This window comes from Neolamprologus brichardi, chromosome 12 (genome assembly GCF_056152115.1).
Source record: "Neolamprologus brichardi isolate AB-2024 chromosome 12, ASM5615211v1, whole genome shotgun sequence".
In the NCBI taxonomy this organism is placed as follows: domain Eukaryota; kingdom Metazoa; phylum Chordata; class Actinopteri; order Cichliformes; family Cichlidae; genus Neolamprologus; species Neolamprologus brichardi.
Window position 1 is genome coordinate 20426596 of NC_142115.1, and position 24231 is coordinate 20450826.

General features: G+C 38.2%; 3 protein-coding genes across 3 annotated transcripts in view; all 3 read left to right on the forward strand.

Annotated features, from left to right (window-relative positions):
- Positions 1 to 73: 73 nt before the first annotated feature.
- Positions 74 to 6455, forward strand: tctn2 (tectonic family member 2). Its single transcript, XM_006784269.2, has 18 exons — positions 74 to 229; positions 359 to 472; positions 709 to 779; positions 1684 to 1885; positions 1975 to 2075; positions 2170 to 2369; positions 2460 to 2580; positions 3246 to 3399; positions 3503 to 3586; positions 3674 to 3796; positions 3907 to 3981; positions 4063 to 4161; positions 4703 to 4820; positions 4902 to 5005; positions 5163 to 5310; positions 5425 to 5568; positions 5686 to 5774; positions 6181 to 6455. The coding sequence occupies exons 1-18, from the start codon at positions 142 to 144 to the stop codon at positions 6300 to 6302; spliced, it is 2157 nt and encodes a 718-aa protein (XP_006784332.2). The 5' UTR covers positions 74 to 141; the 3' UTR covers positions 6303 to 6455.
- A 2690-nt stretch (positions 6456 to 9145) lies between these two features.
- atp6v0a2b (ATPase H+ transporting V0 subunit a2b) lies at positions 9146 to 23443 on the forward strand. The gene is made up of 20 exons (XM_006784270.3): positions 9146 to 9701; positions 9996 to 10074; positions 10346 to 10443; positions 10547 to 10684; positions 10835 to 10932; positions 11434 to 11560; positions 12699 to 12781; positions 12884 to 12977; positions 13601 to 13813; positions 14278 to 14428; positions 17687 to 17826; positions 17938 to 18095; positions 18239 to 18329; positions 19431 to 19549; positions 19719 to 19932; positions 20066 to 20185; positions 20294 to 20413; positions 20506 to 20623; positions 21612 to 21783; positions 21889 to 23443. Exons 1-20 carry the CDS (start codon positions 9585 to 9587, stop codon positions 21989 to 21991), a joined length of 2553 nt encoding a protein of 850 aa, XP_006784333.1. The 5' UTR covers positions 9146 to 9584; the 3' UTR covers positions 21992 to 23443.
- A 355-nt stretch (positions 23444 to 23798) lies between these two features.
- Positions 23799 to 24231, forward strand: part of dnah10 (dynein axonemal heavy chain 10) — a 28684-nt gene continuing 28251 nt past the window's right edge. Inside the window, exon 1 of the mRNA XM_087849128.1 lies at positions 23799 to 24134. Coding sequence (XP_087705254.1) covers positions 23906 to 24134 — 229 coding nt within the window. The 5' untranslated portion in view covers positions 23799 to 23905. The remainder of the gene's footprint in view (positions 24135 to 24231) is intronic.

The following is a 24231-nucleotide window of genomic DNA, read 5'->3' on the forward strand; positions in this document are numbered from 1 at the left end:
AGATGATGTCGCTCTTCTTTATTTAACTGTTTCCGTTAAGCGAGATCCTCTCCGGTCTCATCGTGGGCTGTGATTGGTTAAGTACGTTGCTAGGACATCACGAACAGTTTACAAATATGTCGACTTCCTGAGGCGAACCAAATGGCTAATGTGGTCGTATTATTATATTCTTCGTTCTTTACACATGTTTTACTCTTTGCTTGCTTGGCTTACACTCAAAACATTGTCGGTAAGACCTTATATTTAATTTGCTTTAAAATAGCTGACGGTACCTTCGCAAAACCTACCTGAGAAACGAGCAGTTGCTAATTTTTTAGTGAATTTTTGTAGTTAATATGTGACATAACTGTTTTGAAAGTTTTCCAGCCTTCCTTTGTGATTACAACGGGACCAGTGGTCACTGCAGTTTTGCTGGGAAACACCTCGGATATCTCTCTTAGCCTGAGGACAGTTTCTCCATCCAACACAACAGGTAAAAGCTCCAAGACACATATCCTCTTTGGTCCCCCCCCCCCCCCCCCCCCCCAGCATGGTCTGGTGGTGATATTGTTGTAGTAGTTTAGACACGAGTACATGTCTTTAGGTTAATTAGTTAACTGCATTTTAAAAATTCCCAGCTTAGAAACTCGAAAAAAATGAGAAGAATTTAGCAGTAGTAGTGTTAATTTTGGACGCATTTGGTTGTTGTTGATGGTTTCCTTTTAACAGGAAACATTGGTTCTCCATCATGTGTAGCAGAAGAAACAAATTGGGTCCTCACAAGGGAGCAGCTGGGAAAGGTAAGAGACTCGTCCTGTCCTTTTTGTGGCATAAAATGGAGAAAATACACACCAGAGTTGTTGGAAGCATGAAGTTTATTTCAAATATTAATTAATAAATTGATCTGAGTTAAAAATGTACATATAAAGTGAGGAGTGGATGATGTGGTGGCTCTTTCAAGTCAGCCTATAATTATTCATTCAATAATTCCTAGGGATGAACCATCCCAGAATAAATGAAGATTATAAATTATATTTACAATTTCAAAGTGCTTTTAAGTTTGCTGTAGTTCAATTTACATCAGTAATGCCTGTTGTTGAATTTTTAGGATCTTTATTTATTCATTTTTAATTCTGGTCTGCTGTGATATGTGATGAATGGAAGACCTAGAAATCTATAAACGAGGAGAATAAAAGGATTTTCACCAAATCACTCTCGATCAGAAAAATAAGAAGAGAAGAAATGTATTATATAAATTATACGTTTTTTTTTCTTTCTTTAAAATTTAAACCAGTGAAGTGATATTGCATTTGCATTCACTGGTGGTTCTTGTTTATATGACCTGCCTGACAAAATAAGGTAAAGATACATTGGGGTTACACCCTAGTCCAAATTCTAGATAGAAGTCTATTTTCCTGAGTCATTATACGCTCATCTTCACTCTTTTCCTTGACCACATGAAGCTTTCCATAGTGATTAAGGAAAAAGAGGTTGAAGGTAATTTGTTAGACTACTCAACTCCAATCTTTATCTGGTGTGGACAGTTAGCAGCCAGCTAAAAACAGATGAACAGTGAACAGATGCAATAATGATGAAGTGAGACACAAGCACCTGAGTTAATTACAACAAAAATTTAATTTCATAAAGTTGATCCTTGGACATGCATTTTCTTCATGGTCTTGTTTGTCTCATTTGGTGTCCCAGACTGCAGTTCGAGTTCATCTAAGACTGAATCAAAGTCTGCATTTATGTGGCAACAATGATACAAACACAGACTGCTGTCAAAGAGCATTGTGCATCCTGGAAGCCCTTCAGGTGTCTGCCTGTGTGGACGGTACACCCCGGGCATCACTGCTGATCCAGGCTAAGATACATGCCCTGTTGGTTCCTGCTAATCCTGGATCTGGTAATTCAAATGAATCTTGTGTCTCACTGTAATGTGCTTTCATTTAAAAAAAAAAATTCAAACAACAAAAATTTAAATCTCCATTTCAGATAATAAAACAGTTATTCCAAACCAAGTGTACCAGCCTCTGGGCCCTTGTCCTTGTGACCTGACATCCGGAGCGTGTGACATACTCTGCTGTTGTGACACGGTAATATTTTTTAAAAGACAGGTGTGGATGTCAGACAAATATTTTCTTCTGTATTGATCATCAAATGATTAATTTGTGACTTCCCCCTCAACAGGATTGTTCCAATGAAGATTTGAAGCTGTTCTCATCCCATTGTCTGCCAGGACCCTTCGGTGGGCAGGTCTCTCCTGCTCCAGATTATCAGTGTTCTGTGCAGTCCACAGAAAATTCCCCAGATTGGTTTCCATTTTTATGTGTCAACTCTCCCCCTGAAAACAACCCTTACCTTGGTCACTTTTACAAGGGAGACACAATGTGAGAAAGGTTTAAATATATTTCAGTCTTGCAACTTATCAAGGAATTTCATGTGTCATGTTATCATCATTTGTCTTTTCACCTGTCTAGTGCACCTAAGCCTGGTCCATCATTCCAAAGTCCAGTTTTGCCAGCTCCAGTCCCAGTTGATGTTTATATTCAAGGAAATCCAATTTTCACATTAAATGGCCAATACTTCACTGTTCCTCAGGTTAGTGTTAGCGTGTACAGTGGCCCCTCGTTTATCGCGGGAGTTACCTTCTAAAAATAACCCACAATAAGTAAAATCCACGAAGTAGCCAACTTTATTTTTTACAATTATTATAGATGTTTTAAGGCTGTAAAACCCCTCACTACACTCTTTATACACTTTTCTCAGACGGGCATGAACATTTTTACACTTGTCTGTCTTGTTTAAACACTCTCAAAGTTCAAACCTTGTAGAAAAATAAGTGCGGTATAATAGAATGAAACCAAAGGGACCCGCAGGTGATGACATTTCGTCGACATTGTTGTTTGTTGGGGAGAAAACTTACAAACATACAGTACAGCACTTCAGAGTCACACTGCTAGCGATCAAAGATTTATGTAAATTTGACAAGCTGAACGTATTCCGTACTGTACAGGAGTAACGGCATGAGATTGATTGACAATGGTCAGCTAATCGGGACACAGAACACAATGCGCTGTAAAAAGACAAAAAAAGCACGCAAAATTGCACCTCAAAAAAATCCAAGAAACAGCAAGGCTGCAAAAGGTGAACCGCCAGCGAGGGACCAGTGTATTTAATGCCTTTTATTATAGGAATGTTTTATATGTAAGTATTCCAAAGCATTGACAGCTAACACTTAATGTAACAACTGTTCTGTTCAACAGAAGGTCCTTGGACTTTGTGTAAACAATGCTCCTGTAGCATTTCTGAAAAATTTCAACTATGAGTGTACAACTCTGCTGCTCTCCTGTCCAACTGGATATCCTCTACAGACACTGTCAGGAAATCTAAGCATTAAAGTGAAGAATGGACAAGGAGGTAGTTTTTAAATATAATAAATTATAGAAAAGCTTTGAAGTGTTTTAAAGCTATCTGAATGTCGAGCTGTTTAAAAATGGTTTTGTCTATTCCTGTATTTCAGGTGATGTCGTGGTGGATGTAATTGATGAAGTGGCTGCTGATACGAGTCCATTTATTTCCATAATAGATGCAGTTGCCCCCTCAGGTATCCACATACAATTACTGCATTACTAACATAACTCAAATGTTTAATCGACCTTAATGTTGGCATGTTTGGGCATTTTTTCAAAAGATGAGATGCTGGTTTGTGAAAATTTGACGTTAGCGCTGGATTACAAGTTTTACTGGAGAGAAAATGGCATCACAGGCATCACGCTGACAAGGACTATTGGGACTATCATTTTAAATAGTCTTGGTAAGTGCTATAACGCTTGGCTGTTGTTTAGCTTGACTAATGGTTCTGACTAATATTGTTTTATTTTCCTGTAGTTTAAACTCATTTTTGGTACTCTCTTGTCTTAACAGCAACATTAACCACAAAGTATTCTGCCACATTTCTAAATGGAGAATTTTCTGGCGAGCCAAACTCAGGCAACCCAGGTAGGACCAAGAGGAGGTTTTGTATAAAATAAAGTATTTACAGTACCTGGGAATAACATGTGTACACATTTTTAATGACAGGTTACCAGGTGGGAAGGCCTGTTGTTGCTGGAATTGTGGAAGCTTTGGACAACAACACAGACTTAATAAAAAGGACATCAGTTAATGTTTGGAAACCAGGTAAAACCCATAAAGATTGCTGATTAGTAGATGACTGCATGTAACCTACATACTGCCATATAAAAAAGAAGGTTTTCACAGGACTCTGTGCATTTATGTGAAAAACTATCTCATGATTCAGGAGCATGCAGAGCCATTTTTAGTACCAAAAACTTGAAGTGATCATTTTCTTTATGACTTGATCAGTCTTTCACATCATTGTGAAAGAATTTTAGTCAAGCCTTCTGGGCTTTGTTTATACACAGCTCTCTTTAGGTCCTGTCACAGCATTTCAATCAGGGTGAGGTCTGGACTTTGAATGGTGCGTTGCAGTTAATAAAAAGTCTTTGATTAGGAGCTTCTGGGTGCTACTTACCCTCTTCATTACTATGGAACTATTAAGGGGGCACTTAGTTTTCCACGGGATTTCACAGAGTCCTGTGAAAATGTTATTAATGTTATAAAATTATTTTTTACTTGACTGTACATTTCAGTCCAAACAATTTGACTTACTGTACATTGAAGATAACCAGTCATCTCCATTTTTTGATCTGGCTTCCAGTGAGTGATGGACTCTGTTCCACTGCTGGGATGAAACCGGTTCTGTTTGGAGAGAATTCAACATCAGGGTGTTTGCTGCCTGTCAGCCGGCAAAATCTAACTCAGTGTAGCCTTCTGAGGTCAGTGGCTTTGCATGATTACTACTCTAATGTATATATGTAGATATATGTGTTTTTTAATATAGTTTCTTTCCTCTTTAGAGAGACTGTTACTAACCTACAGGCAGATTTGATTGCAGCCACATATGTGGCAAAGAGTGGAAACCCAGATTTTCTAACTATGGCAGATTGGATAAACATAAGCTGTAAGTACACAGTGCAAAGAAAGAATTTCCTTTTTTAAAAAAAAAAAAAAAAAAAAATTGTCTACTTTTTAATTATATTAAACTCCTTTTTGCCATTCTAGTTCTGCCATAGTATTTTTTATGGTTCTAAATGTTTTTCACACCATATAAATTCCAGTTGTGACACTGAACTCAAGCACAGCAATGGAAAACAGCACAAGTACATGTTACGATATTCCGGCCCACCTGCATATCCATATTTGGAGTGTTATCACCAGCGTGGTAGAGGGTGTACCTCAGAGGGAAATTCGTGCTTTGCAAGTCAGGTATGTATTAGATGCCTACAGGTTACAAAGCAAAGTATAGCTGTTATTCAGAAGGGGGTATTGATTATTGCACATAATGAGTCACTTCATATAAAGAATTCTGTTCTGTTTTAGCAATAGCCCATCTAACTGGGCGCTGGACTGTGGTGGAGGTGCTATCTCTTCATGTGTGGACCCAGAGGAGCCTCAGTTGTTCTCCATCACCTCCTCTGTCACATTTATTGACATTCCTATCAACACCAGACCACCAAAAACCAGGTGCTTAATCCAGCAGAAACAGTTTTTATACCAGATACAGATTAAAGGCCGGTTAATAACTTCCTCTGTACTTTGTTTCTAACAAAGTGTTGCTTTGTTAATTAATTTTTCCCTTAGGTTTTACATAAACTTTACAGAATATGACTGTAACAGGAATGATGTGTGTTGGCCTGAACTCGCCTTTCCCATCACCAAGTATTACACAGGTGAGAATTTGTTAAATTCTAGAAAATGTGCAGTGTTTTTACTCTTTCCTTTTGGACATTATTTAGTCAATTAAGAAGAGTCTTTACCCAAGAATAATTCCTCTGTATTCTATTTGTGGTTTTAAAATAATTTTATCCATTGTTAGACCTAAAAGGTTAAACAAGAGCAACATAGGCTCTACTCCAAATTACAATATAATATTCAGTGTAATTGTACCAAAATCAGTTCTAGATTAATAGGATTCTGGTTAAATGTATCTTTAAATGCATTAGTGAATAAAACTGATCCTGAGGTGGATAATAAAAAAAACCTCATGTGTTTCACTTTTTCCCCCTAGAAACATTTCTAAAAGTTTAGATTACTGAGACTACAGTCAGTGACCTACTTTCCCTTTATCCTTCACAGGCGAGCCATTTTCTCAGTCACTGGCTAAGGGCATGATCTTGGTTTTCTTCTTTATCGTTGCCTCAGTTCTTGGCACCCCGTGGAGACAAATCAGACAGGCGTGGAACAACTCTGCTCACTAAAACTCAGTGATGATGGTTTAAAGTGTCACTGAGGATAATGACACCTTTTCCTTAATAACATAGTAACTTACATGTTTATTCCTATGATTGTTGTAGGAGTATAAACTGTTGTATTTGTGAACCTTTTTGCAATAAAAATATTTTTCTATTACTTTCTCAGTGCATGGGACTTGATTCTTGGTTGTTGTTTTTTCAGATTTCAATTGTTCTCACATGGCTCAGGGTCATCACCCAGAAGCAAAATATTATTTCAGCGTCACACAGACAGGCAACAGCTGTAACACAGTTACTGTTCCTTAGGATTATAGACCTGGGTTTAAAGTTATTTACTATATTTTATAGTAAAAGTAATTTAAATTACCTCAAAGTTGATGTCACAGAGTGATACAGAAATAAATCACCAGTTCAATTTAAATTAAGAAGCAGGAATATTAATGAAAAAAGTAAAAAAAAAAAAAAAGTATTTATTTGTGAGACAATGTGCTGACAGTATTTATTAATGTGGTATTTCATGCTGTAAGAGATAATCATCAAATCATTACTGAATGCCGCCTACAGGCCGATATTTATTGCAGCCACAGGTGTGCATAAGTCAGCGTTTTGTTGCTGTTTATTGCTGCAGTGTGCACTTTGTGATGAGGTGTGTCTACGCAGCCACATCACTTCCTCTTTTGTTAATATGTGTTTCCTTTCCATTTTGCACTATTTTATTTTTAGAGTAATTGTTCTTTTTTTTTACACTCTTTTAGTCATCACACTTATTGAATCTACATTTTATTTATTTTTACACAAACTATTCTGTGTACTATCTTCAAATGTCCACTAGATACACAGTGAAAATGGAACATAGTATAAATGAACCTCTGGCGTCTTCTTTACTGCTCTGAATACACTAACAGCACAACAAAATGGAAACAGGGAAATTACACAAATGAACTCAAACAAAGGATTTGGGGCAATTAGGCTTTAGTTTGGGCTGTTAAATTACTATGTTATTCTTTTCATTTGTTTTTGATGATATGGCTTGTACATACTCAGTGACAGCCAGTTACCAATGTATGTGCTAAGATTGCTAAAAATTATTGTATGAATAATGCAGTTCAATAGCCATTTTGGGGAAGTGCTGATTCAAATGTAATTTTTAAGGAGGGTCTCATTGTCTCAGTTTCTCTGTTTTTTCAACAATACATAATAAACTTCCTAATATTTGCAGCTCACTTCAACAGCGTCATAACCATGACTCCAAAATGGTTTTAGAAGAACCTAAATGATAAAATATAGATTTATTCTGTCTGTGAAATCAGATTTATGCGACCTATTTTACCTCCTGTAGAAGCTTGCTTCTGCCACTGAAAAGAAAGCCATCCACAAGTCAAAATTTGGGGTACAGTGCTGTGAAAAAGGATTTGCTGCCTTCCTGATTATTTTTTTTTTACTCATTTGTCACATGTGTTTCAGACCATCAAATAAAATTCAACTTTAGACAAAGAAAGTAAAAAACGTTCTTTTTCTCAAGTAAATACAAACTCTAGTTCATTCATAGAAAAAAGCTATCCAAACATACCTAGCCCAGTTCTAAATATGCCCTTAAATCTAATAACTGGCTGTGCCACGCTTGGCAGATCTTTTTTTTTTCAGATCATTGTCCTGCTGCATAATCTGAGTGCTCTTGAGCTTCAGCATAGTAACTGATGGCTGGACATTCAGAGTTCATGGTTCCATCAATTACAGCAATTTGAACACGTCTTTAAGCAGCAAAGCAGCCTGAGACATCACACTGCCACCACCATGTTGGACTGTTGGACTGTTGCTCTTTTTTGAAATTCTGTGTTACTTTTAAACCAGATGCAACAGCACTCAATCCTTCCAAAAAGTTTTTGAGAAAACTTTTCTCAAAAGTCTTGGGGATCATCACCATGTTTTTTTGGCAAATGTGAGACAAGCCTTTGTGTTCTTTTTTGGTCAGCAGTGTTTTTCTTCTCAAACTCTCCCATGCGTACCATGTTTACCCATTCTCTTTCTTACTTTAATCATGAATCCTGACCTTAACTGAGGCAAGTGAGACCTGCAGTCCTTTAGATGTTGGTCTGGGGTCTTTTGTGATCTCGTGAGTGTGTCATCAGCACGATCTTGGAGTAATTTTGGCAGGCCAGCCACTGCTGGAAAAGTTCACCACTGTTCCATGTTTTCTCCATTTAGGGATAATGGCTCTCACTCACTTAAGTCCCAAAGTCTTACAAATGGCCTTGTAACACTTTGTAGACTGATAGATGTCAAGGACTTTGTTTCTCAGCTGTTTCTTTAGAACGTGGCATGATGTGTTGCTTTTTGAGGTCTTTTAGTGTACTTCACTTTGTCAGACAGTTGGTCTTTTTAAGTGATAACAGATTCTGCGGGTGTGGCAGTAATCAGGCACGACTATGGCTTTTTGCCACTGAATCTAGCTTTCAAAATATTGTGGTTAATCACAGTTAATTCACAATTTAACAAGTTAGGACAATTACTTTTTCACATCTGGCGAGGTTTGGATTGGGTTGGGATTTTTTCACTTAATAAATAAAAGCATTATTTAAAAACTGCATTTTCTATTTACTTAATTTGTCTTTATTTATCAATATTAAAATTTGATGATCTGAAACATGTAAGTGTGAAAATTATGCAAAAATAGTAAGGAGGTGGAAAATACTTTGTCATTACACTGTATGTAAAGAATCCAATGAAAAATATCTAAAACCTCGAAGTTTTTGTTTCAGGTCATGAACCTTCAGTCAGCGTTCAGGGCTTAGTGTTATGTTGACTGTGTTGTGCGCAGACTCCAGGAGGCTGCCGTCATTGGTCAAAGGTACACTGGGTGCCGTGGAAGTTGATCGCATTCAACAGTGTGAAGTGCAGTGACGTGAGTGTTACGGACGTAGGCTAAAACTTCGTAAAGTCTAAGAAGACTTTTCGCCACGTACTAGGATTTTAGCGGTCGTAACACCTATAATTTCTTAGCTTCACATTCAACTTTACTGAAACATTTTTCCCCATCCAAGAGTCAACAACACGGCACTTGGCTAGCCAGTTAGCTAGCTAACAGCAAAAGTGTGCTGTAACGATTGCTATGTAAATCAGGAGTTATGTAAGGGAAGTCTAGTTTTATCACCTGAGCCACATCATGACAAGGGCTACGGACTACTCGACTGAACATTGCTAACATAAAGTCTGGAGAAACAGCACCGTTTAGCTTGCTAACATTAGCCGAACGTGCGGAAGAGGGGAATATCAGATTGAACTGTCACGATGGCTTCTCTGCTCCGGGGTGAAGAGATGTGTTTGGCCCAGCTGTTTCTACAGTCTGGGTCCGCGTACGACTGCATCAGTGAACTTGGAGAACTGGGGCTTGTAGAGTTCAGAGATGTAAGTACGAAAACAGACCGCTTTGAATCTGCTGGAAACAGTAATTCATCACTTAAAAAGTTGTAGCTGAATTTTTTGACAGTGCTCTAAAAGTTCTCTACAGTCATCAAATAATGCAGTAACGTTTGCTTAGTACATAAAGTGAACGCGGAAGTCACCGTCATATGTCATAATGCTACCATAAATGGGATCATACATAGACTTATTGCACAATTTTTTAAGTTTATTCATGACATATGTTCAGAGTCCTGCATGGGAAGGTGCTAACGAACATGTACTTTTCACCTGTTTCAGCTCAATCCCACTGTTAACGCATTCCAGAGAAAATATGTCAATGAGATCAAAAAATGTGAAGAAATGGAGAGGATCCTCGGTAAGCATATGTTAGTCTTTGACATTTTAATAGTTCTTGGCTCCTTATGGTGGGAAGAAGATCTCCTCACTGAAGGTAAATCGAGTCATGGGATGTAGATTTAGTTGAATGCTTAACTCGGTTAACCAAACCCTGGATTATTAAATTAGGAAGAGAGTAGCACACTGTCAGACTTGTCTTCAATTTCAGTGTTTTTCAAAGGCTGGTCACGGTGTTTGGAAGCGGTTATGATAGTTTCATAAAGTTAAAAATCACTTGTTGTTTATAACAGGATACCTTCTGAGGGAAATCAAGAAAGCAGATATTTCACTGCCAGAAACAGATGTGAACCCAGCAGCTCCTTTACCCAAGCATGTCATGACTATAATGGTTAGTTACTATCTTATTATTATTTTTTATCATAATCATCATTTTTAGTATTATTATTGCTGTCATGTATTGCTAATTATTACACGTTCCTATTGTTTCTCAGGAACAGCTACAGAGGCTAGAGGTGGAATTAGGTGAAGTCACCAGGAATAAGGAGAAGCTGCAGAGGAATCTGCTGGAGTTGACAGAGTACACACATATGCTGCGTATCACACGCAACTTTGTCCAAAGAAATGCTGAGGTTAGTGTTTGCGTTGGCTCACCTCTTGAAAAACCCACATTCTCACTACGATGCCACATTGTTTTTCTTTCATGGCTCGGAAATTAGTGTGCTGGCTGATTTCATTTCAGTTGCCTTCTTTACCCTCCTGCGTCTTGTCTTCACTTATAGCGGGAGCCCTTGCAAGTACAGTATGAGGAGTTTCCCTTCCTGGAAAAAGACACATTGATGGACTACAGCAGCATGCAGAGGCTAGGAGCCAAACTGGGGTGAGGGATAAAATTCTGTCAGCCTAAGCAGTCAGCATTTTATTTATGTTATACAAAGTGAATGCTACACATGAATGAGGACAGATGCACATTTATTTTCTTTCTAAATAGTTTTCTGTTTCCTTTTCTGTCTGCCGCTGCTCTTCTTACTCACAGATGCACTTTATACTTAGAACACCCACAAACAAACAAGCTATTCACAAAATGCTCTGAAACTGTGAGGCAGCTGTGGCTTTTTGAAAGAACTGATTAATGAAGCAGAAATATATTTAGACTTTGTAAAAACAGAGAGATAGTGTGGTGGGGCACAGATTTAGTTGAATGTGTAGTGACAATGAGAGCTCAAAGAAAAGGTGGCTAAACTTACAGTGCTAGTGCAGTCAGGATGTACTTGGTGTCATTCGCTTTATATCGATACATTACATTTTTATTTATATTTAATTAATTAAATTGATCTTGATAGAGGATGAGGTCTGACAGCTGCTCATTTGTCTTTTGCAGTTTCATTTCTGGCCTTATTCAGAGGGTGAAGATCGAGGCGTTTGAGCGAATGCTTTGGAGAGTATGTAAAGGCTACACCATCCTTAGCTATGCTGAAGTCGAAGAGTATCTGGAAGATCCTAACACGGTTGGTTAAACATGATTTGGATTCAGATTTACTTGTGTTATATTTTGTTATGTTTTACGGTGTGACGTAAAAACATGGGACAGAAAGAAACAAAAGAAGCTTCCTTTTAAAATTTTGCCTGTATCTTATTTCCTAACTAGGCTTGATTAAGGATATTTGACTTTGTACAACAAGTTAATGAACTGGGTTTATTTGATTAAAATCAAATTAACTGTAAGTTAGCTTTAATAGCACACTAAAAATTTTAGTACAAATTGATTTTAACATCTTTGTCCACATGTAATAATGAGAAAACATGCTTATATACCTAAGTAACTCTCCCGCTATGCACATTACTTTCATTTCATGGTAGAAATGGGAAATCAACTCCCGTCTCTTTTTCTGTCTCCCCCCTCCCTTGCTGTGTGTATACATGGTATTGATGTTGTTAAATATTACTGAGAACAAGTCCGTCTTGTTTTGCTGGAGATCAGAGGATGGAGGTGGGAGAGTATCGTAGAGAGTTGTGAATCATGGATTTGCTCCTCTTGGTGACCTGCATGTGTGGTTTGGCAAAGATTTTATGTAAGATGTCCTGACTTCCTGACACAACCTTTCCAGTTTATCCAGACTCGGGACCACCCAAAGCATAAATCCCAGATTTGTTATGGGACAAAATAGTAGATGACTCTTTTGAAGCTCTTAAGTATTCTTTACTAGTTGTTGATATAAACAGTGAGTGCTGTGATGTTGTCTGTTCATAGTGAGAGATACCACTAATCCACTTGGGAATTTCCTCTGCTTGACCAGAGGCATGACCTCACTAATGGAATGTCAGATGGATTTTTACTGATGGAAGATCGGAAAGGCGTGCTAACGCTCATCACTAAACTCCACAAAAAGAGAGAGAGAGTCGTGCTTTTTCAGAAATTGGGGTTTTCAAGGTCAAAGAGCTTTCAGGTCATCAGCTGTGTTTCCTCTCAATTTTTTGGTAAACAACAGCTGATTGTACAAATGCATATAAATCAGCTTTTTGTTTTCCTTAGATTTTTATGAAAGTTACATATATAAGTAAAACCTGAAATCCTTCTCATATTAAACTTGTATTTTTTGTGTCAGTGGTGTCTCCTTTATTTTTTTACACTTCCTTTTTCTGCAGGGTGAGCCTACCAAAAGTGTGGTGTTCCTGATTTCCTACTGGGGAGACCAAATTGGTCAGAAAGTGAAAAAGATCTGTGACTGGTAAATATTACACAGGACTCGTTAAAAGGCTGGCATCTGTTTTAGACTCTATGCCCAGTAGTAGTAAGCTATAAATAATGGCATACTTTTTTCTCTCCACAGCTACCACTGTCACCTGTACCCCTATCCCAGTAACAATGAGGAGAGGGACGATGTTGTGGAAGGACTAAGAACTCGCATTCAGGACCTGAAAACTGTATGTCTGTTGTTTGCTTAATTATCTGATCATACAAGTGTTTAGTTAAGGACAGAAAAAGTTATTATGTGTGACACGAGAATACTCTTTCTTTATGTTATACACACGATTTCTGCTTTGAACTTCTTTTCACGGTCAAAGAACAAAATGAAATGGTTGATCTGTTTTCTGAATGATTAACCTGGCTGTTGTTCTTGTTAGCCAGTGAGCAAAACTGCACAAACAGCTCAGCTCCTAACAAGAGCATTGCGCTGTGAATCCTTTGGTAGCATTAACCCACTGTGACTGAAAGATGGAATTCCACTCAGCCGCTGTAGCACATGATCAACATGAGGTCTCAGCTGGAAGTTGATTTTTTTTTCTCCTTTATACATGCCACTCTCTCTTTATCTCCCCACTGCTTTGTCTTTTGCCTATTTTATAGCTTTTTCCTCTTATATTCACACACAAACACTCACAAAGGTCTAAATTTTAACATGTTGTTCTTTTTAAATGTCACATACATCATCTTAAAATAAAAGAAAATGTTTTTTAACTTTTAATCTCTCTTTTAAAAAGAAATTCTTAATATTCTGAAGCTATACATCACACTAACAGTCGTGTTTACCTGTTACTGTATCCAGGTGCTTCATAGGACAGAAGACTACCTGAGACAGGTCCTGATCAAGGCTTCAGAATCTGTCTACACCTGGGTCGTCCAGGTCAAGAAGATGAAGGCCATCTACTATGTTCTGAACCTGTGTAGTTTTGATGTGACCAATAAGTGTTTGATCGCAGAGGTGTGGTGTCCTGTCAGTGACATTCCTGCACTGCGGAGAGCGCTAGAAGACGGATCGGTGAGGAACTTCAGCCTGACTGGAGGCTTTTCTGTTTATTTAACCTTAGCTGTTGTTTAAAGGGCTTGGTTTTATTATGATAAAAGCAAATGCTGTGTGAGGCATCAGTCTTTGCCCCACTTTATTTAAAGAAAAACACATTTTGCGTTGCTTGGGTACTGAGGGCTCACTATTGATTCATTTTGCAGGTTGAGAAGTGTAAAAGTGTGTATTTGTGAAAAAGAACTACAAAGATGTGTTATTGTTAATACATGTTTATGTATAGATTTAAAAATACATATAAAATATAAGTTATTTAGAGCTGGTGCACTTTATAGATCTAAAAACGGTACATTATACTGTCTGTACGGCTTTTTAAAAATTATTTAGAGTTCTGTATATATTTCTTATATGTACAGTTGTGGAGAAAAGCTTCTTGTAACCTACTTACATGTTACATGTGTAACTTCCCATTGATGTTTCAGAGGAAAAGTGGAGCGACAGTTCCTTCCTTTGTTAATCGTATCCCCACAACTGACACTCCTCCCACCCTGATAAGGACCAACAAGTTTACCTCTGGATTTCAGAACATTGTAGACGCCTATGGAGTGGGCAGCTACAGGGAAGTAAACCCTGGTAAGTGAGATTTTTACCTGTCTGTCTGTCTAACGCACACACACACACACACACACACACACACACACACACACACACACACACACACACACACTATGGGCCCAATTAATGTATCAAAACCAGCACTTTATAATTCTGAATGTTTGAACGATTCTGTATTGAAAGTAAGTGCTGACGGCTACATCAGCACGCATTAAGCTAAGGGGGGCGGGTCCTGAGATACACTCTCTCTCAACTGACATGCCTATCAGTGAGAGCACAGGATACCAGTGATTTATACATTACACCAGGTGTCGGCAACCTTGGGCACGCGTGCGGGTTAACTGATGGCACGACCATTTGCCCGGTGGGCCGATGGTGATTTTTTGTTTTTATGGGCCGATGATTTTATTTAAATTTTTTTTGTAACGGTGGTGTAAACAATGAAAGGTGGTGGATTGGCCCAATGCTGGCTGTTGTGTAAAAATAAGTCAGTTGTTTGGTGGCGGATATGGCGGAGCTTCCCCAGGTTCAGTAACATTAGCAAGTGGTGGAGGCCAGCAGGTGGATGAGGGAAAGGGGAGGCAGGAGGAGGAGGGACCCGAGGCAGCCGCCGGTCCAAGTGTCAGGCGAACTGAACTTCAGGTAAGAAGTTATGACCTGCAGTCTATCTGGGTCAGATAGAAACCAAGTTTAGGTGGAGTTTATTTTCGTTGTGCTGACTTTTTACAGTCAGTTACAATAACTCGTACTGCGTATTAGCTAGCATGACGGAGTTTCTATACAGCTGGGTGGGTGCTATGATGTTACTGATAGTGAACTTTATTTTATTCATAAGGTTAGTTATTAGAGTTGCCAACCGTCGCGTAAAAAGACGGAATCGTCTCATATTCAGAGAAAATATTACGCGTTTTGTATTGAGCTGAAAAGGAGCACAGTTTGTCCCGTACTTCAGCTAGAATGAAAAAAGACACAAAGCTGGAGTTATTCTGTCTTTGCTGCACAGCTGCCTCTTCTTCTCTCACCCCCCTCCCTCTCCCGTTTCTACTTCAATCATGAAACTGATCAATGATGCACTGAGAGACAAATAACACCAGGATCCTTTTCTAAGTAGTTGACAGCTGGTAACTGTGCAGGGGCGGGTCTAGCAAAGTTTTACCAGGGGGCAGGTAGGGCATTAACAGGGAAAGGGGGGCACAAAGAAATACTTTTTTTTATTCTCATTTAAAATGTCTCGCTGTTATTAAATAATTATCTGAAGCTGACAACCAATCTGACGTAAAATGAATAGAAATCATACATATACCAACAAGACTGTACATCACTGTCACAACAGCGTTTGTTTTCAATCAAAGGCTTTATGGCTTTAATACCTGGTGGGCCGGTCTCTAGTCAAAATGCCTGGGCCAATTTTTTTGTCCCAGTCCAGCCCTGGACACGACACGCAGTGAATTAATCTGAGGTGCATTAAAAAATAAATGGCGGTGCACATCGCAAATTAGCTCGCATAGAAACATTAGTTGTGCCGCTTCTTAATGACGGTATCTTAGCTAACAACCCCAACTACCAGATTCAACTTGTAATTAGCTAAAAATGAGAGGGACGTTGTTAGCTTTCCACATTCCGACAGCTTCAGGAGCTTCAAGAGCTTTCCGCTCAGTGCAGCATCAGCACCATGGAAATACACGGATACATCCGTAGACTCGAGACAGAATTCACAATGCGTTTTTGGGACTTTCAGGTGTATGAACCAATTTTTTATTTTCTGATCAAACCAGAATTCTTTAATGAGCAGCCGGATTTGTCTCGCATTAACTGGCTGAGTTAATGCCAAATGCAGCTGATTGAAATGAAAACCTCGACTCTGTGGTGGTCAAAGTTTGCAGAACTACAAACGCAGCTGGAATCCACAGCTGTGCGTGTTCATGGAGCTTGCATTTTCACCTGCTGGACATCACTACCTGACAAGTTTAACTGTGTTCAGAACATTGCAGAGGCCTTATTGACAGTATTTGGTTCTACATATCTGTGTGAGACCAGCACGGTGGCACGGTGGTTAGCACTGCTGCCGCACAGCAATAAGGTCCTGAGTTCAATTCCAACATCAGGCTTTCTGTGTGGAGTTTGCATGTTCTCCCCGTGTTTGCGATATCTGGATATCTGTGTGAGCAGATTTTCTCTCACATGACTGTCCTCGGGTAGCCGTCTGAATGCTGGACACTCGAAGACCTGTGTCTGTGAGTGGGAGACCAGAGATCAGATTAACATGTGTATTAACAAACATGCCATATATCTACAAAGTTGTTCTACATAGTGTGTAACTGTTAATGTAGAGTGTTATTAAATTTATTGCTAATGCAATCATTTGACACATTGACTTCTGAGGAAATTTTTAGATGGCACTCGTCATCAGAAAGGTTGCCTACCCCTGCATTACACTATTACCTAGGCAACCACAGCCTGAAATGTTCTGTGCGTGATAAGCAAATTGCTCCCTGTAACAATGCACCTTTAGGGTTAGCCCAGGCAACCATCAGATTAGCTTTTTATGATATTTTAAATATAGCATGATTTATCTTAACTTAGTGTTAGTAGTTTTAGTAGCTATTTTTCTGTTACTTTATTTTTTTTTATAATTATTACTATTTGGATTTTTTAAAATCTCTTTATTATAAAGGTTCCAATGATCCAAAAACCATTTAATAATAGTATAATAATGTATTTGTAATACTATAGTCATTATAATAAATATCTGTACTTTATCTAGATTAAAAATGGTAGTATGGTGATGATAATAATAGGGTAACATGCTCATAATTATAGCATAATTAATATAGGTTAATTATTTTAGGCTCCTATTAGACTAATATGTTTAAAATTGCACTAAAATTCTTGCAAGTCAAAGTTGCTAACTATTATATTTTATTGCAGAAATGATTATCCTTTATGAGTGAAACATACCCTTTTGTTTCAATGTTAACATTTATATGTGTAAAAATTGGTGGAAGAGTCACAAAATTATACGTATTTATGTGTATATATGATGTGACTTCTTATGTTGAAACACAGCTTTTACAGATGTTTCAGTATAAACAAGGCCTTCAAAACAGTTTGTAGCTGCAGTGACATTACTTTACTATCAAGTTATTACATTACAGTTATATTAATACAAGCAACAATGTGCTGCCTTTGTTGTCAACCCTTGTACTATTGTATTTATTTTTAAAAAGGTTTAAATGATAATTCACTGTGCTTTTCCCCCCTTCTGCTTATTTTTAGCTCCATTCACAATTATAACTTTCCCATTCTTGTTCGCTGTGATGTTTGGTGACCTTGGTCATGGCGTTCTCATGGCTCTGTTTGCTTTCTGGATGGTTTTGTATGAAAACCACCGCAAACTTAAAAACACCAGGAATGAGGCGAGTACTCCAAAGTTTTTTGAAAATGCCCTTTCTAAATTTTATTTGTGTTGCATGGGTAAAAGCAGTCTCTCAGAAGTATAATTAAGTGATTTTAATGTGCACGTGCAGATCTTGAACACATTCTTTGAGGGACGTTATATCATTCTGATGATGGGACTGTTCTCTATCTACACTGGGCTGATATACAATGACTGTTTCTCAAAATCTCTCAACATCTTTGGTTCTGGATGGAGTGTGATTGCCATGTTTAAAGAAAATGGGTTGAAGTAAGTACCTGTTAATAAGAAGAACTTCATATAACAGGAGGTTTACAACTGTGTCTTTAAAGATAAGATGAATATAAGATGAATTTTGTAAAATCAGTTTCACAATAACATACACTACTTCGGGTTTCATTTTTGCCCTACAGCAATAGTATCCTCTGTCAGAATTGCCAGATAACTTTGGATCCAACTAAACCAGGTGTTTTTAAAGGGCCGTACCCTCTGGGAATTGACCCGGTGAGTAGACAGTTTTAAGAGCTAGCTTAAAAATATGATATCATGTGTCATATATATATACTGATCAGGCATAACATTACGAACACTCACAGGTAGAGTGCATAACAGTGATTATCTCTTTATCGTTGGACCTGTTATGTTAGTGGGATACATTAGGGTGCAAGTGAACATTTTGCCATCAAAGTAAATGTGTTAGAAGCAGAAAAATGGGTAAGCATGAGGATATGAGATGACTGGGTCAGAGCATCTCCAAAAGTGCAGCTCCTGTGGGGCTTCTCCGGTCTGCTGTGGACAGTATCTATCAAAAGTGGTCCAAGAAAGGAACAGTGAGAGCAACACAGTGTTAGGCAGTTGGTCATAATGTTATGCCTGATTGGAATAATAGATTTTATCATTACTTTTTATGGTTTGGTGGTTTATAACGTGATTAATCTTAATTTTTGATATTTTGCACTTGAATCTTTTTATTGACGTGTGAAATTTAAATCCTGTTATTTAAAAAGGTTAATGAAAATCAGTCACCAGGATGTTGTTGATACAGTAAACTGGATCAATTCATAACTGATTAAACTCATTAAAAGCAGTCAGTTTGCTTGATAACCCAGGCACAATGTACATTCCAAATTCCTTTAATTTTAAATATGTTTATATTGTCTATTCTGTAAAATAGTCAGATGTCTATTCATATTAATGCACATTCACCCAATGTATGTACTCTCTCTCTCTCTCTATATAATGTTCTTCCTCTACCCCCCCCCCCCCCCCCCCCCCCCCCCCCAATTTTTGCACATGTTGAGGAGCGTGTCAGGCTACATTTCACTGTGTGTTATACTTGTATAACTATGCGTGTGACAAATAAAGAACCTTGAACCTTAAACCATTATCAGCCACACATTCTTCAATAAAGCAAAATTTATGGTGTCAGGGTTGCTGTTATTGAATCACTTAGGTAAAAGTAACCTTATTAGACACGTAACAGTAATAGTCTAATAATCCTCATGTTGGTAATGTATCACAGTAATAAGCAGAGCTACTTATTCTGTTTACTCCAGTTAATCCCTGAAGTCACCAGTAATAACATGTCACTTTTCCTTTGTAAAGATTTGGAACTTGGCAACGAACCGCCTTACATTTCTTAACTCCTACAAGATGAAGATGTCAGTGATATTCGGGGTCATACACATGAGCTTTGGGGTAATCCTCAGCACCTACAATCATGTGTAAGTACTAGTTTACTGTTTTCATTACCCTGTGAAAGCCCTTAAAGAGCCAGTATTACCTCTGTCCTATGTAGACATTGAGCTGCACAAAAAAGCATGATGTCAGCTCCTTAAGTAACATGATATAGTTTTTAATAGTCTGCCTTCTTTTTGTTTGTCAAAAAACCAGATACTTCAGGAAGAAGTACAACCTGTACTTGGTGTTCATCCCTGAGCTTGTGTTTATGCTGAGTCTGTTTGGATACCTGGTGTTCATGATATTTTACAAGTGGCTCGCCTTCTCGCCTGAGGACTCCAAACACGCTCCGAGCATTCTCATCCACTTCATAAACATGTTCATCATGCAGGATGATAGTTCATTGAAGCCCCTTTACCCAGGACAGGTAAGCAGCTCCACTCTTTCAGCTGTGTGTTTATGTGCTTAATGAACACATTCAGCCTAATGTTATTTAAAATATCCCACAGAAGTCCCATACCTTCATTATTTAAATTATTTATTTATTTTGGCTCTTCCAGAATGGTCTGCAAATATTTCTGGTGATCATTGCTGTTCTCTCGGTGCCTGTTTTACTCCTGGGGAAACCCATCTACCTTTATTGGCTAAAAAATGGAAGTCATCGTTTGGTAATGTACAGGGTAAGGTTTTGAGATTCATGGCTGCATTAAAAGATGTGAAAAACATCACCAAATATTTTTCCTTGGTGTAAATTTTCAACCACGCTTAGTTTGTCCGTTCAATTTTAGGGATATGAGCGTGTGCGACGCAGCAGTGATGAAGATCTCTGCCTGATGAGGGCTCATGACATGGAGGAGGGCAGCAGTCACAGTGATCTGTCTACTAGTGGAGATCACCATTCAGAGGAGGTCAGCGTTGCAAACAGCTTTTCATCTCGTATTTGCTCATAAGCAAACATTTTTACCAGTTGCTACATTCATTTATCTTTTTTATACAATAGTTTGACTTTGCAGAGGAGATACTTCATCAGTCCATTCACACCATAGAGTATTGCCTGGGTTGCATCTCCAACACAGCCTCTTACCTAAGGCTCTGGGCTCTAAGCTTGGCACATGCCCGTAAGTACAAGATCATTAATAATTATTATGTGTTCTAAAACAAAGTGCTTCTTCACAGTGTTACAATGGACCTTGCTCTTAATTGTTACTACTTAATTGTTACTTAATTTTTCAGACTTTACTAGGTTAGTCAAGTGTCAAGTTGTGGCCTCTATTCCAGTTCCAGTATTTCTCACATAACCTGTTTTTACATTGTCCACATTTGTCCTTTCTAACATGCAGAGAAAATGATTAAATATGCAGGCTATGAGATGGCCACTCACTAGCAGTACATTCAGCAGAATATTAGCTGCCTTGTTTCATTTGTTGTCAGAAGCTTACATGCAGTCTTCATGGGCATGAAAGGCATCGTCATTTTTGGCTGTTAATGATTTCTTTGAACTCTAATCTTTTTCAAGGTTCCATAATTGTACAGGATACATTTTTAAGGACTCGAAGTAAAGACTCGTACTTGTATTTATAAAACATGGACAATTCCATTGTTGTATCCTCGTTGTTGTTGTATCAACAAGAATAGAGGCTTAAATATATACCTACGTCGCCACTAATGTTTGGTTAAATGTCCTTAAGGAAGCTGTGACTCAGTCAGAGGCTTTTTGTAGCCGTCAACAAAATTCTGGCAGAATATTTGACACTTCTTGGAAGAACTGGTGGAATTCATTTAAACGGGTCCGTTTCCTGGACAGAGCTGGCTTTTAAGCATAGTCCACAAATTTTCTATAGTGTTGAGGTCGGGGCTTTGGGAAGATCATTCCAGCAGCTTTATGTTAGGCTGTTTTATCAATTCCAAAACAAGTTTTGCTGTTTGCTTGGGATTATTGACCTGTTGGAACACTCATTGGTGTCCAGGTTCCAATCACCACCCATGACCATGACATCAATGTCCATGATGAACCTTTTTCTTGATCAATGGCAGACCTGTGATTTGCCAGAATTTTGTATTTCTCTAAATGGATGCTGAAGTAGATTTTATTATTTGCCATCACAGAGCTGTCAGAGGTGCTGTGGGCCATGGTCATGCGAATAGGACTACGAATGGACACAAAACTTGGGGTTGTAGTCCTGGTGCCATTGTTTGGCCTGTTTGCTGTCCTCACTGTGTCCATCCTCCTGGTAATGGAGGGTCTCTCTGCGTTCCTTCATGCCCTTCGGCTACACTGGTAAGACAAAGCACTAAAGTACTGCGTGTGATAGTCGGGATCAATATGTTCTGAAGTATCTGTTTTCGTGTTTATAATTTTGGTTTCTTATCTTTTTATCCACAGGGTGGAGTTTCAGAATAAATTCTACAGTGGAACTGGCGTCAAGTTTTGCCCGTTTTCCTTCTCTCTCCTACCATCTTGCTTTGAGCAGGATGGGTTACTGTGAAGTGACTATTGAGAAATTGTCTTAGTTGGTAACCAGAACCAAAACAAGCCAACAGGGTTCTGTACATGTGAAGACCTTTTCCAGAGGTATCATCAAATAGTTTGGATATTTATTCTCATTTTTTATTATTTACATTTCATGTAAAGAAATATATGGCGAGATTCAGAAACTCGTGTAACTTTCGATTCTTTTGTGTCAGGATCATTAAGTTTCACTGCAGAGTGTTTTTTGGGGGAAATGTTAGCCTCAGATTTAACATGTAACTCATCAAATTTTTATAAGGTACAATTGTTAATGGTTATTGATGTCACTTGCATGGAGAGACAAATCTTCCAAATGCAGGATCAATATAGAAAAATGTAATGTATAAAATTTTAGTATTAGCCGACATTAGCAGTAATAAGAAAGCGAAGGGCCGTAACATTTAGCTACTTAGAAAACACCTTTGGGATAAATATGTTGGTAGTTTTGACCTTACTGTGGACAATTGTGATCTAATAAGATGGAAGTTTATTTATTACTTTGTGTTTCCTCATTTTCTTCTTCTTTAACAAGTTTTTGTCATTCATTTCAGCTTCCTGGTTTATGTGTTTATATTAACTTTTTTTCCCAACGAGTTTTTGTTTTGGCGGATTTGGTTTCCACACAGTAGAGAGTGAGCCAACCTCTCATTTACATTGCTCGACTTTATTGCACTGACTGCCTTACCAAAATTACCACCCCACGACAGCATAATGTATCATCCTTAATGCCCAGCTTGTAGTACCAAAACAAAGCAAAGGATCCCTGACTTTTAACTTTTGAAAAGTGCTTGAGCAGGTGTGTGAAGGGATGTAAATACTTTTACAGATTAAAAAAAAAAATTACATATCTATTTTGTAATGTATCAGAATTGCAGATGAATGTTAAGGAATGTGATTATTACTTTCATGCATTCACAGTGTTGCCTTTGCACCTACTACTTACTGTATAGCTTAACATTCCTACCATGGAAAAGCTCACATCCTTTGACTCAGCTCTGCTGGTCACGAGCCTTTTACTTTCAAACATCCTTTGATGGGTGAAGATTGGAGGTATTGTACTCGTGCCAGGCACTAGCGTTTGTTTATTTTCTAAAAGTGTACTGTATAGGATTGGTATTGGAGTTGGTAAAGGGAAGTTCTATCAGTATGTTTTCTTTTTTTTTCCAGTGGTTCATTGTAATGTCAAATCTTTGAGACAGAATTAGCAATCTTTGTTTTGTTGAATCAAATTGTTTCATTATTCATTGATTCGTTAAAGCTAAATTGTTAAAATATAGATTGAAGGTGTATTGTAATTTCTTATGATGCTACCCTTTTAATATCATGTATTTTCTGATCATACACTTCAGGTTCTAACTCTTTTACAACAAATGTCTGTTCTTTCTTAATGTCAATAAAATGTATTTGAGGTTTTTTTTTTTTCCTCTTCAAGCCCTTAAATGTCTTCCCTCCTTGGGTTTATACAAGCCTTACTGAAGGGATTCTGTTAGGTCAAGTTTCACATCCATGAGTTGAATGTAATGTAGTTACAGATCAAGGTATTGTGGCACTAACACCACTGACGTGGACACATGGTTGGTGTGGTTCAATAGGTAGCCTTTAGGGTCTTTACTCTTTTCTTTTTTTTTCACCACAAAGGAATAACGGGCGGATGGAATATTGTCGTCATTTGTGTGCATTTTGGCTATTTTGCTGTATAGACCAGAAATTGAAATTGACCCTTACAGTCAAAGCTCCGGGAAATAACGTCTCTCACCATGTACGCCACGAGACGTTTGGTTGCCGAGGCAACGCAAAACACCGTTTACGGTGAGTTTCAGAGCTCGAAATCGCTACCGACATGATGATGTTAACTAATGGTAAATAGGTGGATAAAATATTGTGGAAAAATATGGTGCACGACGATTTACGAGTGGAGTGGATCCGACAGCGGGTGTCTGCTGGGTTTAATTTAAGGAAATGTCCCGACTGTTTCGATGAACTGCTCAGTCGGAGAGATGGAGAAGAAGAAGAGAAAATTATCCGTTATTTGAACTTTGTCTCCGAGGAAGACTCTCCATCGTGTCTTCTGTTTTTCAAAACTGTTAGAGAGGAAGAACGTGAAGTCGAAGTTCCCGTCGGTAAGTCCTGGTGCTTGTCCTCACTAGGGCCATCAGTCACCCGCAGGTCAGAAAGCTCAGTGTCTCTGAAAGCTAATACAAGTTTGCAAAAGTGAAT